We start from the raw sequence: 14,003 nt of genomic DNA on the forward strand, positions 1-14,003 counted from the left end.
ATTAGTGCTTTTCATAGCTACAATTAGCTGAAGGCCAAACACAACCTTTTAAAACACCAGAGCCCTTCATTTCATCAATCATTCTGCAGAGAGATGGAATTAGGCCTCCAATGTTAATTTTATCAGACAAGGAACTGATTTTCTCTGAGGTGCTGCATGACTTCCTGCGTCAGCACAGCCTAACCCTAACTGCCTTTTCTTGGTCCTGTGTGAAGCAAGTCTAGGGAGATGGGACAGCTGTGGATAGCTAGATCGCTCAGCTTGACATATCTATGCTATGCTATGTTAATGCACTGGAGCTGAAAAATTTAGTTCTCACTGTTCTAACCCTCAAAAAGGGGAGGCACATAAGGATGAGTTTGGGATCAGATAATTTATTAAGCTTCCTGTGCCAAGTACATTGGGGATAATGTTACATTATTTCTACAGCATCTTTCATCCTAAAGGATCCCAAAGCACTTAGCAAAGAAACTGAAATACATCTGAAGCTATAGTAGATATAAGGCAGTCCTTTCATGCACTCCTGAAATGCAGTCACCTCTAGAATGAAATGCAATTGCTGCGGAACAGCTGCACAGCAGTGAATAGCAGCTCAGGTAGGAAGGGAAGAAAAGTAGCATAGTGATTTGAAACAGCAGGGGGATATTTAGGTACTCAGAAATTATTCACCCTGGCTGGAGCCTGGCCAAGACATTAAGGTTAACACCCTCTTTTACAAAGTATGCCATGGGATCTTTACTGAACACATGTATTCAGGACACTGATTTTACATCTTCTTTGAAAGAAATTATCTCCAATAGCTGAGATATTGATTCAGGACTAACTCAGAAAAACGAGTACTAAATCCCCAACATCACCTGTAGCACGTAGACTTCCCTTGCACGATTTGACAAGATCAGAGCTTTAAGTGGTAATGCTGGCAGCACAAAAAAATCATTTCATTTAAAAAGCAGGAGTCTTACTCCTCAGTCAACAAAGACAGGAGTGAGAAGAGGTTGGCTTGACTGAGATATTTCCCTGAGTGACAGCTGGCTTATACAGAAAGTGATTGTCCCCCAGGGCCCTGGCCAGAGCAATTCTCAGCCAGAGCTATTGTAAAATGAAGCCCATTAATTGTGGGCCTGATTCTTCCAAGCTAGCCATTCATTCATGCATATGTAACTTTACTGTTAGTGGAAAAGGACTCAGACTTCATCAAGTGAGAACAGAGGCATTTAAGGGGCGGAGGAGGTCAAGGAAAGAGCGAGATGCTTTCACTAAAGCATTTTTTTTGATAAACCCACATAATCTCCACTGCCATTCCCCCCTTCCCCCACCTCCCAAACTATGGTGGTTTTGGAGAAGGGGTTGAATATTCCTTCTCAGCTAGGGTACAAAGGAAACTTTAAGGCATCCTGTGCTCTGATACCATGTATCCCTCCTCTCTGGTAAAGGATTCCTATCACTCTTCACAAGCGCACCCTGGGCCATTGGTTTAAATGGTTTTGATTTGGGCAACCAGGACTGTCAGAAGAGATTTAGCCACTAAGGAGTAACCCACTCTGAGTTTCTCTTAGCCATGAAGAGGCAGTGTTATGGCTTCAGTGACCACACTGACATTTTAATAGGAGCTGAACGACCAGGTCTTGTTACCTTCACTCCTTACAGCTCAGATGAAATTAGCAATATGTATTAAATTTTCATCTTAAATGACACTATTCAAACATACCTCACAGGGCATTCTCCTCAAGCAGACTGCATCAGATAAGAGGAATGATCATGCAGCTTGTGTACGCTCGAGTGTCTAGGCAATGTGTGAGTGTGCATATGCAAGTTCACACATTTGTACTAATGTTCAAGTTTGTATGTAGATGGTGCTTTTAAAATGCTGCTATTAAAAGTCAAATTATCTTAACTAGGCAAACAAGGCAAACTAGGCAAGGCAAACTAGGCAAACTAGGCAAACAAGGAATTTGTCCAAATGGCTTTGTACACGTTTCCTACGCAACACTGGATACTTAATTAAATGATCTTGTCATTCTAGCCACTAAGGTTAGCAAATCTGATTGTTGAGGAGGAGAAGGAGGAGCAGGAAGAGAAGAAGAAGTCTAAGCACAACAACTGGAGAACTCAGGAAGAAAAGATCCTGTGCAACAGAATAATGTGCACACATGGTGTACTTGAGTGGAGGGTGTCAAAGCACTTTAAAAAATAATTTATTAAATGTAACTACTTTCCCTTTCCCTAGCGGTACTAGGGAGGTACTATTATTATATCCACTTATTTATAGATGGGCAAACTGAAGCACAGTGAGACTAAATGGCTTACCCAAGGTCAAACAGTGAGTCAGTGGAAAAGGCTGGACAGAATAAAACCTAGGAGTCCTAAGGCCCATTACCCTACTCTAACCATTACATAGCATTGCTCCCTATAATTCCAGTTCATTGTTTGTATTTACTATCCTTTAAAGCAGTGTTCCCAACCTTTTTGAGTGAAAGCCCCACTGGTTAACACTAAGTAAAATATGTGCCCCCACCCCCGCCCCACCCCCTCATCAGCCATAAACACATATAATGATAATAATAATATTAAATTACATAAATAATAGTAATAATAAATTACTCTTACCTGAGTAAGAAGCTAGCCACCACCGCATGTCCTGTGTGGTCCCACCTCTTCCTATCCCTCATGGACTGAGGGTAATGGAGGTGGGCTCTGGCTCCAGGCCCCCACCGGCTGGGGCTGCTCCTCTCTGGCCTGGCACCTGGTCAGTGTGGGGCTGGGGCAGCTGCTCCTCCGCTACAGCCGGTACAGAGCTCAAGGCTGCTGCACCGGCACAGAGCTCAGGGGGCTAAATGAGCCTCATGGACCCCCAGTAATCTTTGGTGCCCTCCCAAGGGGTCCCACCACCCAGGTTGGAAACTGTTGCTTTAAAGCACATGCAAGTTTTTCTGATTTGTTCCATTGTATCTTTAAGTACATTCAGTGCTAGGGTATATCCACATGCAGTAAAACACCTGCATCTGGCCCGTGTCCGCTGACTCAGGGCTTGGACTGCAGCACTATAAAATTACAGTGTAGATGTCCAGGCTCGGGCTGGAGTCAGCGGACACGGGCCAGCTGTGGGTGTTTTACTGCAGTATGACAAACCTGAGACAGAGACCTCTGCCTAGCCACTGATTATACGCAACATGGGCAACCATTCACAAACACACTGTTCTGTGCTGACTTCAGTTTGACAGCATGCTTGAACCCTGACCTGCAAGAACCAGTTCTAGGTGATGGAGTCTCCAAGTCTCCATTGGCCATTTAATCTTTGGCCTCTCTGCTTAGACTGCCAATTGCAATGGCAGTTTTTTACTTGTGTGGACAGGTGCCCCATAGGAACTTGGCTGAGACCAACCAAATTCATTTCACATGGTCCACTGAGCAGCCATTATATGTTAACAACTTTTGCTTACTATCAAACTGAGCAAGATGCAAACCAGCAACCCACATATCCTATTAACAAAACTTTAATCATAACAATCCCTCTAACAAAAAGATGTGTAATTAAGAACCCATTATATCTGAGATACAAATTAACAAACAAACCATTTTGCCCCTTTCTTGTCACTCTCTTTTCCATGTTCTGGTTCAGTATGACTCTCTCCTGGTCTTTAGGGTTACATGAGACACTCTCCTAGTGCCAAAGGCTTGCATGCAACACCCTCTTCTGCTAACAAACTGGTGGCTGCCTTAAGAGAACAGAAGAGGCTGCAGGGATGTGGAAATAATACAGAGTGACCGTTTCCACATAGAAATGACTTTTTTTTTTCTGCTGAGCTTGAATAAATGAAAAGTACAACAGAGCGAACAACAGATTGGGACTTGGAGCCTAGTTCCCTAAGCTGGGTATTTCTGGATGGCCCTGCCTGCTGCCACTGGAGCAGTTTCCAGTTCACTGCTGAGTGTCCATAAATGTATTTAAAAGGAAAAACTCTTAAGGTATGTTTCTAACTTTAAAACAAAACAAACAAACAAACAAAACAAAAAAATTCTTTCCAACTCAGTATTTTTAAGTAATCCCTTGTAAACCTGAAAGCGAAATCATGCTTGCTAACCAATACTTTTACATTCCATCATCCATGCAAAGCTGTGCACACAAGTTTTATTTCTGGACTGGCACTTGGATTGTACAAGCTGGTTTGTTACTACAGAGAGGTTCCTGAGTGCTGGTTTAAGACTACTGGGTTATTATTGTAAGGTTGTTTAGGGGCACTGGGCTGTATAAAGAAAGTTATAAGATAACTCAGAAATGCTGTTAACATTCTGTCATGTTACTCTCAGGTTGCTCATTTCTGCTGAGTTGAACATACAGGTTTATTATCATAGGATTGTTCAGGAGTGGTATTGATATTATATATATTTTAAAAGTATTAAAACATTTGATTGATGGAGAGTAAAAATGAAGGTCCAAACCCCAAAGTTCAGACTCAATGTTTGTATTCCATAGAGTTTCACTGAAGAAAGGACTTTAGGATTTGTCCCTTAAAATATCATAATGGAATTTTCATATTAATATAAGACATTTAAAATAAAGTCAAGCTTTATTTCTACTAACCTTGGAAATGTCCCTTGACAAGTGAAAGATCTGCACATAACCAAGACGGAGCTTGAGTTAAGCCTTCTTATGTCCATTGTGCTAAACAAAAACAAAAACAAAATAAAAATTTTAAATACACAAATGAATAGCACAGAACTTTGGATGTTTGTTTTATAAACACTGCATATGTATTTTTAAAACCTGCTACAATAACAAAGCCTGTTTTGCTTCCTGGTATTGGCATGGACTCTGACCCTATTAAATGATAAACAAATTGTGTTACAGTTCCCTTTAGATCCCAAGTTTTTCAGTTAATTCCAGGTTTGTGGCTCCCTCTTTCTTGCTCATCACTGAAGAAGCCTGGGATTTAGCACTTCTATAGCAATTTACATTTCCAAGGCACTTTGCAAACAATCTAATTATTATTTGGACTAGATTAGCGCTTAGAGGCCCAGCTGAGATTGGGGCCTCGTTTTATTAAGTTCTGTACAAACTGTCACTGCCCCAAGTTCTGACTATCTAAAAAGACATGGCAGACAATGGATGGGAAAGGAAACAGAAGTACAGTGAGCAGAAGTGATGTGCCCAAGGTAGCAAAGGTGATCAGTGGCAGAACTAGGAACAGCTCCCAGGGACAAAATACTGGTCCCCACTGAAATCAGTAGGATTTCATCCCAGGACTCCGGAGTTCCTGTCTATGCCATATCCATTAGATGATACTGCCACATAATTACTCCATCTTCACACTATCTCCTATACAGGTTATAAGGTTTATTCCAATTTGGTAATTTATCATCTCAGTACATCCCTTTTCAATAATAATTGGGAACTGATAAAGCCCTGCACATTTAATATCGCATTTCTCTTCTCATTTGTAGCACTACATTAGCTTTCAGTCTAAGCAGAAGGCTTGAGACTGTGCACAAAACTGAATCACACATTGCTAAATGCTCCCTGTTTCATATAAAATCACCTGCTGGGAGACTGATAATAGTATATGGAACTCCAAACCTCCATGAACACCATATGGATATTGCATCTATACAGAACCCCTTGCAGGCTCAGGTCCTAGGTGCCACAGTTAGAATTCAGTCCTTGTTAATGATACTAACAATCAGAATTTTTATCACTTGTGAGAAAGAAGCCTGAAATGTTCCAGTCTCCCTGAATAAAGGCTTAGATTCTTTTCCTTTATTTTTCCCCCTTAACAGTCAGACTGAACAAAGGCTGTACACTCTATCCAAAGTTTTGTCACATTTCTTTTTCCTACATTTTTTTTTGGTCTAGAGTTTAAATCTACCTGGTTTCTCTGCAGTAAGAGCTGTACTTGTTTCAGAAAAGAGCTCCAGGTTGCAGGAAGGTCTGCTTATAAATTAAGTCTCTTCAACAGCTGGGGTTATGCTAATTAAGGGGGGGTGTGGAAATTTAGTAAGGATAGGCTGCTGCTGTTTGTCTTCTTGTTGAATAAATTCCTTTCTTCCTGCCACCCATATATTTGTATTTTTTATCACTGTTACGTGTCTCTGTTTTATGCATAACAAAACCATTGCAAGAGTCTCGATTAAAGCTCTTATTTTTCAGCCTTCAATTCATACTAATTGACATGGATCACGGCAGAGAAGAAAAAGCAATCACAAGGTTTGTTGTGGATGAGATACTCTCACTGCAATCTCTCTGAGCTTTTCTTTTAAATGAAATTGAGGTATGCTTCAGACTTTGTATAATATATTAAAATCAGTAGTTAAGATGACCCCTTCTCTTCTATTCTCTATCCTACTGCCAGAGATTCAGATTTTTTTTCTCTCTTTCAATGCCTCCTTTGCTTCCATTTTTTCCATGTATTTGGCTTTCCTCCACCATGATAGTTCTTTCTTCTGTCTAATTTTTGTTTCCCCACAGCTTTTCTTACTTCCCTTGAATATTTTCCTCTTGCTTGCTATATCCAAGACAGTAGTTTAGTCTGATTTCTCCCCCTCCACTTCACTTGTGGGAGGGGAGGGATAGTTAAGCATTTGCTTTTGACTCTTAAGTACTGTGAGGGAGTCATTTAGGGAGATAGAGCTCCACAGCCAGGAGCCCCAGCAAGGAAGGGACAGGCAACACAGTGTTATTTCTCCTGCCCTCCTGCCAGGTGGCAGTGCTGTTTAAAGCAAACTATTTAGGTTTAATGTATTTTAATCCCCTGCCAGCTGAAGGGAAATGACAGACATTCATGTAAGCACCAACATTCCCCTATTTGAAATGTCTGTTATAAGTACTTCTCTGGCCTCCATTACTGTGGTGTGTGAGAACCTCACAACACCCTGGGAGGCAGGGACGTGCCCATTATAGGGAACTGATGGCCTCAGAGCGGCTAAGTGACTCAGCCAAGGGCATTCAGGAAGCCCGCAGCAGAACAGGGTACTTAACCCAAGTCTGCCCAGTCCGAGAGTGAGGCCCTAACCACTAGGCCATCCTTCCTTTCTGCAAGACGTCAGTGTTCACACACTGGGGAAGTAACATCTATTATTTATTTGTCGTATGGTAGCACCTGGAGAGCCCATGCAAGACCAGGGCTCTGGGGTGCTAAGCCCTGTTCATACACACGGTACGGGGCAGTCGCTGCTCCAGAGAGCTCATCTTCTCCCTCAGCGGTTCTCAAAGTGGGGGTCATGAGCCGTCAGCCCCCAAGCATGCCGGTGAGGTGGCCTGGCCTGGCGTGGGTGGGTCGTCCCAGCCTGAAATGTTTGCAAAGGGGGGTCCCAGCAAAAGAAGCTGGAGAACCCCTGCTCTCCGTAGACGAGAGGGAGGCAGGAAAGCACAGGGAGGTTGGCTCGGCCAGGAGTGGCTGGCGGGCGTGCCAGGGCGAGCATGCGAAGGCAGTTAGGAAACACGAGGGACAGCGACAGGGAACGCTATGGTAAGTCTATTCGAAGCCGCTTCTGACACCGTATTTTTCAAGCACCGCTGGTAAAGATATTGCAGGGCTGGGCTTTCTCCCTTCCCGCTCTGAGTGCAGGGCCTGGAGAGACCAGGCACCTTTTACCTCAGAACTGGCTCTGCAGCCACGAGCTCTTGCTCCATTCGAAACCAGTGGGGCTCGCGCGCGTTACCGTTAGGCTGGGTATTGAGAGCCGCCAGCAGCGCCCCCTGGTGCTGAGAACCCAGCACAGCAGCTGCCAAGCCAGGGAAACAGCCTGGTGAGTGGTCCTCATTCTCCTCCTGTGTGGGGAGGGTTTGCTGCTGGCAGCCGTTTGTTTCCTCCAGGGGAACAGCGGTGAGGGGTAAGCCGTGACACACAGATCCTGCTCATCCCCCCCCAACCCCCAGCGGTCCTCTGCACCCCACCCACAGGGGAGCTAAGAGCAACCCCAGGGCTCCCTGCACCCAGGTCACTTACCCCACCTGGGCTGGGCTGTGAGGTGAGAACTGAGCTGCTGCTCCCTCCCCTTACGCAGCCCAGGTGAGGAAAGTGACCTGGCTGCAGGAAGCCCTGAGGTTGCTCGTGGCTCCTCTCCCCCACCCCTCACAGCCTCCTAGGGGTGCACGGAGGAGCAGTGTGCGAGGGGGGAGCAAGCAGCAATACCAGCAGCTCTGTGTATGCAGCTCAGTTTCTCCAGGTGGGTGCAGGAGGGGGAGCGAGGACCCACATCTCACATTCTACTACAACTTGAGTGTGTGACCAAAGGAAAATCATTTACAAGCCTGCCTATAAAAGCTGGCCTTTCAGTAGAAGACATTATGCTGTTGAAACCACCTACTTACCTGTAAATTGACCAGCAGAGATCCTGAAAGAATCGGCTTGTATGGAACTGCTTCAGGTCCTCGTCTGAGTGCCTGAGCCAGCTCAGCCCAATCTTAAGTCACTACTTTGGAACTGTCTTATTATGCAGGCAACAGAGCTGTCCTTTCAATAGCAGGACTAACACAAAAGGGGGAATCCTCCCAGAGACTCAAAGCATTACTTACCCCAAGTCAAGTTGCCTGAGGGGATGAAGAGAGGGGAAATATAGCTTGACAACAGGATATAGAATGGCTTGTTTTGATGATAAAGACAGAGTTCTGCAAGCATGGCTTTCTCCCCCAACCTTCCCTTTTGCCTCTCATGCTAGTCCCCACTCTGCAGATTTCAAATGGATGCTGGGGAATAAGTGCAGGGTGACAATACTTCTCTCCCTCGGTTCCTGACGCATTGATTTTATTAAAGTAAGGAAGCATTCTGGGTACTCATGGCATAGCTCGGGCCATCTCCTGTCAGAGCCATAATACAGAGAGACAAGCTTCGTGCTCCTTGGATTCTGGAGAGCGGGGGAAGGGTTTAAATGCACTTTTCCCCATTGATTTATGTCTTACATCGAAAATCAACAATGTTCTCTCGGATCCACTCTGCTGTTTGAGAACCAGCAGCCTGTTTGGCCAAGTGTAAGGGGGAAAGTTCTCAAGGAATCCTGCTCAATGGGCAGATGAAACACACCGCTGCTCCCTTTTTGCACCTGTTTCATTTGCCTGCTAATGATGGCTTTTGCTATTTGTCTCCACTAGTTGGATATGCTGTTTAAAGCTCTCTTTTTGGTCATTGTTACCTGGACAACAGCTGTATAGTAGACCACAAGCCAAATTCTGCTCTCATTTACATCAGTGAAACCAACAGGGGTTACCTGGATGTAACTGAGAATCAAATTTGGCTGCATGTGTTAATAAAGGAATGGGAAGAGAAAGAGTTCTTTAAAGTTTGGGTACCAATCACCATCACTTCTCTCTGATGGAACCCATGTGAATGTCAGCTCCTGCTGAGATCAGAGTCGCTACATTTCCTGTCAAACTCATTTCCTATCCTACAGTAAATATTTAAAAAGCCTGTGTTATATTGAAGAGCCAGGTTACGAAAGTCCTTGAAGGACAGGAAGGAAAGTGTATAAGGGCTATATTTTCCCCCCAGTGCTGGATGTTTTCATGTTAGCAAGGGTGGAAAATGAAGGCCTGACAGCCCAGGAGACAGATGCCTTTGTTCCAAAGAACATGTCCAGTGGCAAGGCAAGCTACACTCACTCCACCTCATTGATGTGCCCCTGGTGGGTCAATTCTGAGGGGCCACGAGGCTTATTAGCTGTCCACTTCATGTGACCTATTCAGTTGAGCATGCCAGATGTGACGAGATTGTGTGTGTGCGTGTATGTGCTAATTTCACTGGTACACTAGGAACTGGACTTAGACTCCCCCTGCTCATTTCACACTGGTCATTGAGCAGCTCTGGTGTGCTAAAGAGCTTCAGTGACCACTAAGCTGGGCTGTATCCAAATTGATGATCTGGTGGCAAAGAGCTCCCTATCACCTAAAAAAAAGTTTCCTGAGACACTGGAGCAGTTAGCAAAGGAACAAAAGAAATGCCTTTGAAATACTTACTGATCTGTAATAGGCAGCGCATCTTTGATCTTGGGACATTTCTGTAGGCAGCTAGGCATGGAATTTCCAACCTGAACACAAAGGCCTGAGGCATAGCCTGACCCAAACTGAAACTTAAAAATGAAATAGAACAACCAGTGGTAACAGCTTCATGCTTTATAGTGTAAACATCAGATCAAGAAAAGAAATTCTCTTTGGGCCCAGCTTTGCAACCACTCCAGGGCTGACTGGGAGAAATATGCATCAAGTGGTTGCAGAATCCACCCCTCCAGCTGCATGAAGCTTTAAAATATTTTTTAATGATGAGTGCTCTGCAGTGCCTGTTCTCTTATTCTGTGGAGGTGTGACTGCCCAAGACTGTTAAACAGTGATAGATGATATACTGGTATATGCATTAATCTGGACTACTTATTATTTATTTGTATTGCTGTAGCACTAAGAGTCTCCATCATGGACCAGGACCCCTTGTGCTAGGTGCTGCACAAACTCCGATGAAAAAGACTTTCCCTACCTCAAAGATCTTACAGCCTAGGCTGTCATTACTGAAGTATCTGAGTACTTCAAAATCATTAATGTATTTATAGTTCTATAACAGCCAGGCGGGGTTGGGAAGGGCTATTATCCCCACTTTACTAATAGGGAATTGGGGCACAGACTGACAATGATTTGTCGAAGGTCATACTGGAAGCTTGCGAAAGAGCAGGAAATTGAACCCAGATTTCTTGAGTTCCTGGCTAGTGTATTAGTCACTGAACCACCATCATCTCTCATCTAGCACATCATACACAAGTTCTTAGCACTGCTTACAAGAGTGAAAGTTTACTCTGGTGCAGTTGGCCAAGATTTTTGCTCTCCGCATTGTGGTGCAATGTGTTGAATCTTCTGCCACTCCCCAGGTAGCTGCATCTCAGTGGTGATAGAAGTGACTTCTTTATCTTTTATGCATGCTGTGGATGAAAGTTGCTGGATATACACAAACATATAAAACATTATTATTATCATAATCACTGCAGTGAGAGGATCACTCACTTTTTCATCACAGCACTTGAACGTTTCGTCTAGCCCTCACAAGAAAGATCTTCCAGAATAGACAAGGGGCAAAATTTCAAAAGTGCCTAAGTGACTTAGGAGCTAATGTCCCACTAACTTCCAATGAGAGTTAGGTTCCTAAGTACCTAGACACTTCTGAAAACTTTACTCAAGACCCATATTTTTGAATACGTGGATCTTCACCTGCTAGTGCATCACAAACAGGTATCAGGGTGGTCATAAACATCCTCCCCTTCTTTATAGTCAGATGGCAAGGGGGTCCTGAAATGTATGAAAGGGGAAATTACAAACATATGGTTTCCATTGTAACATGAGATAATGGTATGGAAAAGGCTGAAAAACAGCCTGAAATCTTTCAGCCTTTCTTTGTGATCAGAAAGGGGGAGAGGCACAAGTCCAACTTTTTGTTTCCTTTCATGTCACCTTTAAGTAATTTGAGCCCAATCCTGTGAGGTGCTTATTGCTTCCTGTGCAGGGGCTGAGCACCCCTGGCATGCAGTGAGACTACTGAGATAATTGTAGGACAGGTTATGTGCATGCAAGAGCTATTATTTTAAGAAGGGACTAACTTACTGATTTCAACCTATGGATACGTTCTCGTTCAATCAGATCAGTGGAGACTGAATGCTGGTGTGGAGGACAATGACTGGGTATTAGCATGAAATTCTCCTGGGCTGGCTGTTTGCAGCTGCTGCTGCTGTGGTGTAGTCTTACTACGTGAATGAAAAACTGGCTGCAGCATCGGCTAAGCAGGGCTTCAACTGGCAGTGCTGTGACCCCACTGAGATAGTAATTTAAATCTAGGTATCAAAAAGAGGGAGGGAAAAACATCTGTTTGTATCTGTCTGAATGCTCAACTACCAGAGTAATGCCTGACTTTATAAAGACCTAGGCACATAGATTCTGTGTCCTTCATCATTACAATCTGGTTGCCTTCTATTTGTCCCTCTCCCTGTCAGCTAAGGGCCTGGTCCTGCAAAGGAATTCACATGAGCAGGCTCTTACAGCCCTGTTTAAATCAATGGAGCTCCAGGCAAGCCCCTGCAGCTCCATCTGCAGGATCTGGCCCAAACAGCCCCTCCTGTTTGCGCTCTATGGCAATCAGAGCAAGGCAGAAACTCACCAAATCAAATCAATTTTCCTTCAGTTTTTTTGCTGGGGCTTTTTCCTCCTTAGGAAATTAAAACTCTGCTTTCAAAGAAAAAAAAATCAGCAAAAAACCACCACCCTGGGAATGCCCCTGAGTGGGGCTGTAAATGTGAATTCTGCAGCTTCTCTGCTACCAATGACAGAGATGCTTGTCTGTATTGCGGGTGTATATCTATTTATCTAGTGTATTCTTTCCAAGGGAGTCTGTCTCTGGCCCTTGACTGGTGAGTGCCTAATTTTTCCATGCTGAATCCTTACTGTCTCCAAACTTAACTATTTTGACATTGGAGAGGTCTGGTTGTTTCCCCTCAGAAGGTAGAGCTGCTTTATTGCCAGAAGTACATCTCACCCACATGACTGGCCTTCAATGCTAATCCCAGTTGATGGTAGGGAGGGGCTGTCCTGGGAGGCAGCCATGTGGTTAACATTGTGCACACTGAATTTTTTTTCTCCTCTTCTCTCCTTTTCTCTTCAGACATACAAAATTTTTCCATGCAGCCATAGATGGGTCTCCCTGCTGCACTGCCTCTGTCTTTTCTCTTCCAGAAACTCAAGGGCCTGAATTAACAGGCAGGGAGATCTAAAATCTGCTATCAAGTCTGGATGGAAACTGAAAAGGGGATGAATATCAGAAGGCAAGAAAGAGCAAAGTTGGTTATTTTTCTGGCACATGGATGCAATTACGCTCAGTGCATTCCAGAGGCGTTCCTTTGAATTCTGTGCAGGTCTGCCTGCCATTCCTGGAAGAAAGGAAGAAAAAGGGAGGAAAAGTCTCTCTCTCCTGAAGACGGAATGTCTGCACTTACCATCCTCTTTCTAGGTGAGTGGGGCTTTTTTGTGGAAATCAAACTTATACATGCTTTCTCTGGGCAACAGAAAATGCCCCTGGGTCCAGCAAAGGAGAAGCTCTTACATAGAAAAAACTTGTAGCAAAGTCAGTTGAGTGCAGAGACTGACTGGTTTAGTTTTGTTGTTGGAGTTTTTGTTGTTGTTTTAATTGTTACCAGGTTTGGGAACGGGAGAATTTTTAAATCTAATTTTTCCTTTCATATGTTTTGCTCAAACCCAGTCATTATAAATGTGAGTTATTTTTGTTTTTAAAAGGTGCTGCAGTTTTAAGCCGTGAACTGTTTAGGAGCTTGACCCTTTTTGACAAAACAAAGGTGAAGAAAGTGTCTCTGTTCCAGGGATGGTGTCAAATTTGTTTAACTTTAATTTATTTCATCCAGGAATTTTAATTTCAGGTTAAAAAATAAAAAGAGCTTATTGTTTCCAGTAGACGCTGCAGACAGCTCAGATTAGAAACAGATGTGTTAAAGTGCAAGTGGGAGGGAGGTGGGAGAGAGAGATGGGGAAAGGGAGGGGGAGAGATGGAGGAGAGGAAGGGAGGTAAAGAAAAGGAGAAAGAAGGCAACAAAGAGGAGATAGATGGGGGGAGCGAGAGACAAAGTAATAGAGAAGAGAGAGAAGAGAAAGGGAGTGGCTGAAGGATGGAAAGGAATGAGGGGTGAAAGAAACGGGAGAGAGAGGAGTGGATGGAGGAGGGAAAATATGAAAAAGGAATGAAAGGAGAGCGGGAGGCAGAGGAACTAGGGAAGATGAGTGAAAGAATGAATGGGGGAGTGAGGGATAAGAAAGGCAGAGAGTCTGAAAGAGCGATGTTTATTAAAGAGGAGCCCTCTGGAGTAAAGTATTTGCAGCCCTGTGGTCTCTGAGGGATTTTGCCTGAACGACAGGCTCGGAGCAGCCCGTCTCCTGATCTCCAGAGTCTCCACAGTGCGAAGAGTGAGCCTCTGCTTCCATTCCGCTCACTGGCTTGCACTGACAGGCAGACAGCTCAGCGAGAAATCTCGTGTCA

At 44.1% G+C, this 14,003-nt stretch overlaps 2 protein-coding genes across 2 annotated transcripts in view; one reads left to right on the forward strand and one right to left on the reverse strand.

The window, feature by feature from the left end:
- The window catches only part of GRAMD1B (GRAM domain containing 1B), a 237,929-nt gene extending 231,977 nt beyond the window's left edge, over positions 1 to 5,952 (reverse strand). Inside the window, exons 1-2 of the mRNA XM_067564463.1 lie at positions 5,865 to 5,952; positions 4,583 to 4,663 (exon numbers count right to left, since the gene is read on the reverse strand). The gene's annotated coding sequence lies outside the window, so the exon portion shown is untranslated. The remainder of the gene's footprint in view (positions 1 to 4,582; positions 4,664 to 5,864) is intronic.
- Positions 5,953 to 12,649: 6,697 nt separating this feature from the next.
- The window catches only part of CLMP (CXADR like membrane protein), a 57,740-nt gene continuing 56,386 nt past the window's right edge, over positions 12,650 to 14,003 (forward strand). The window contains 2 exon segments of the mRNA XM_067564606.1: positions 12,650 to 12,914; positions 12,916 to 12,965. Of these exon segments, the coding sequence (XP_067420707.1) occupies positions 12,820 to 12,914; positions 12,916 to 12,965 (145 nt within the window). The 5' untranslated portion in view covers positions 12,650 to 12,819.

This window comes from Emydura macquarii, unplaced genomic scaffold (genome assembly GCF_026122565.2).
Source record: "Emydura macquarii macquarii isolate MOO-44397 ecotype Brisbane River unplaced genomic scaffold, CSIRO-AGI_Emac_v2 contig_312, whole genome shotgun sequence".
Taxonomy (NCBI): Eukaryota; Metazoa; Chordata; order Testudines; family Chelidae; genus Emydura; species Emydura macquarii.